The sequence below is a fragment of the Piliocolobus tephrosceles genome, unplaced genomic scaffold, assembly GCF_002776525.5.
Source record: "Piliocolobus tephrosceles isolate RC106 unplaced genomic scaffold, ASM277652v3 unscaffolded_30766, whole genome shotgun sequence".
Classification (NCBI taxonomy): Eukaryota; Metazoa; Chordata; class Mammalia; order Primates; family Cercopithecidae; genus Piliocolobus; species Piliocolobus tephrosceles.
Genome location: NW_022314050.1, coordinates 12,746 through 14,263, shown reverse-complemented (window position 1 = coordinate 14,263; position 1,518 = coordinate 12,746). Strand labels below are relative to the sequence as shown.

The 1,518-nt window shown below is 40.6% G+C and overlaps 1 protein-coding gene across 1 annotated transcript in view; it reads right to left on the bottom strand.

Moving 5' to 3' along the window:
* Positions 1-521: 521 nt before the first annotated feature.
* Positions 522-1,518, bottom strand: part of LOC113222362 (cell division cycle and apoptosis regulator protein 1-like) — a gene marked incomplete at its 5' end in the record, with an annotated part of 10,560 nt that continues 9,563 nt past the window's right edge. The window contains one exon of the mRNA XM_026451912.1: positions 522-669. Coding sequence (XP_026307697.1) covers positions 646-669 — 24 coding nt within the window. The remainder of the gene's footprint in view (positions 670-1,518) is intronic.

Sequence of the window (1,518 nt, the reverse complement as noted above, 5' to 3'; positions counted from 1 at the left end):
GGGAATCACTTTCTTTCTTTTTAAGATGGGGTCTCACTCTGTTGCCCAGACTAGAGTGCAATGGTACAATCTAGACTCACTGCAACATCTGCTTCCCAGATTCAAGTGATTCCCCTGCTTCAGCCTTCTGGGTAGCTAGGATTACAAGGGCCCACCACCATGTCCAGCTAATTTTTTTTGTATTTTTGTTAGACATAGGTTTTCACCATGGTGGCGAGACTGGACTTGAACTCCTGACCTCAGGTGATCCACCTGCCTTGGCCTCCCAAAGTGTTGGGATTACAGGCATGAGCCACTGTGTCTGGCCTGGAAATCACTTTTGACTAATCTCAGTAAGGACAGAATGCTGTCATTATTTGCTTTTAGAATAATCGTTAAGAGCTTAATAACATTAAAATACATTAAAAACACCAGAGTTAGATTTTTAAAACTATGAAAATGTTAAAAGTACAACATTTCTCACCTTCTTGAGAACAGTGTGGATTTCATCCATTACTGTAGATAAGTTTCTGATTGTCTTATTCAGTTAGTTTTCAAATTGTAAATTCATGTCTTCTGAAATCTTTAAGTTTTCTTGTAACCGATGAAGGTCCTTTTTAACTTCTCTGAGTTCAGCAGAGAGGCTTTTGTTGGAATTCTCCAAATTTAATGTGGTTTTTTCATCTTCATCTGTTTAAAAAAATCCAAAAATTAACATTTTACTCTCTAAAATTTCCAATTTAATTTTGGTGTTAAAATATTTAAGCTGTGAAAATAAAAGGCTGATAGAAGTCCGTAAAATGGCAATATCTGTCAATTTCATTAGTCATAAAGCACAATGAAATATTAATTTAATTTATTTATTTATTTACTTTTGAGACTGAGTCTCACTCTGTTGCACAGGCTTGAGCAAAGTGGCACAATCTTGGCTCACTGCGACCTCTGCCTCCTGTGTTCAAATGATTCTTCTGACTCAGCCTCCTGAGTAGCTGGAACAAAGGGGCATGCCACCACACCCAGCTAATTTTTGTATTTTTAGAGATGGGGTTTCACCATGTTGATCAGGCTGGTCTCAAACTCCTGACTTCAGCCAATCCGCCCACCTCGGCCTCCCAAAGTGCTGGGATTACAGACGGGAGCCACCATGCCTGGCCTGTTTCATTTAAATTTTTAACTTGTATTATTTCAAAATCTATGTTCTATTTTTAGATTATTGTATAGATTAGAGAACACAGACTGGTAAAAACTAAGTGGAGGCCATGCACAGTGGCTCATGCCTGTAATCCCAGCACTTAGGGAGGCTGAGATGGGCAGATCATGAGGTCAGGAGATCGAGACCATCCTAGCTAACATGGTGAAACCCTGACTCTACTAAAAATACAAAAACTTAGCAGGGCGTGGTGGCACACCTGTAATCCCAGCTACTCAGGAGGCTGAGGCAGGAGAATCACTTGAACCCAGGAGGTGGAGGTTGCAGTGAGCCAAGATAGCCCCACTGCACTCCAGCCTGGGTGACAGAGTGAGACTCCATCTCAAAAA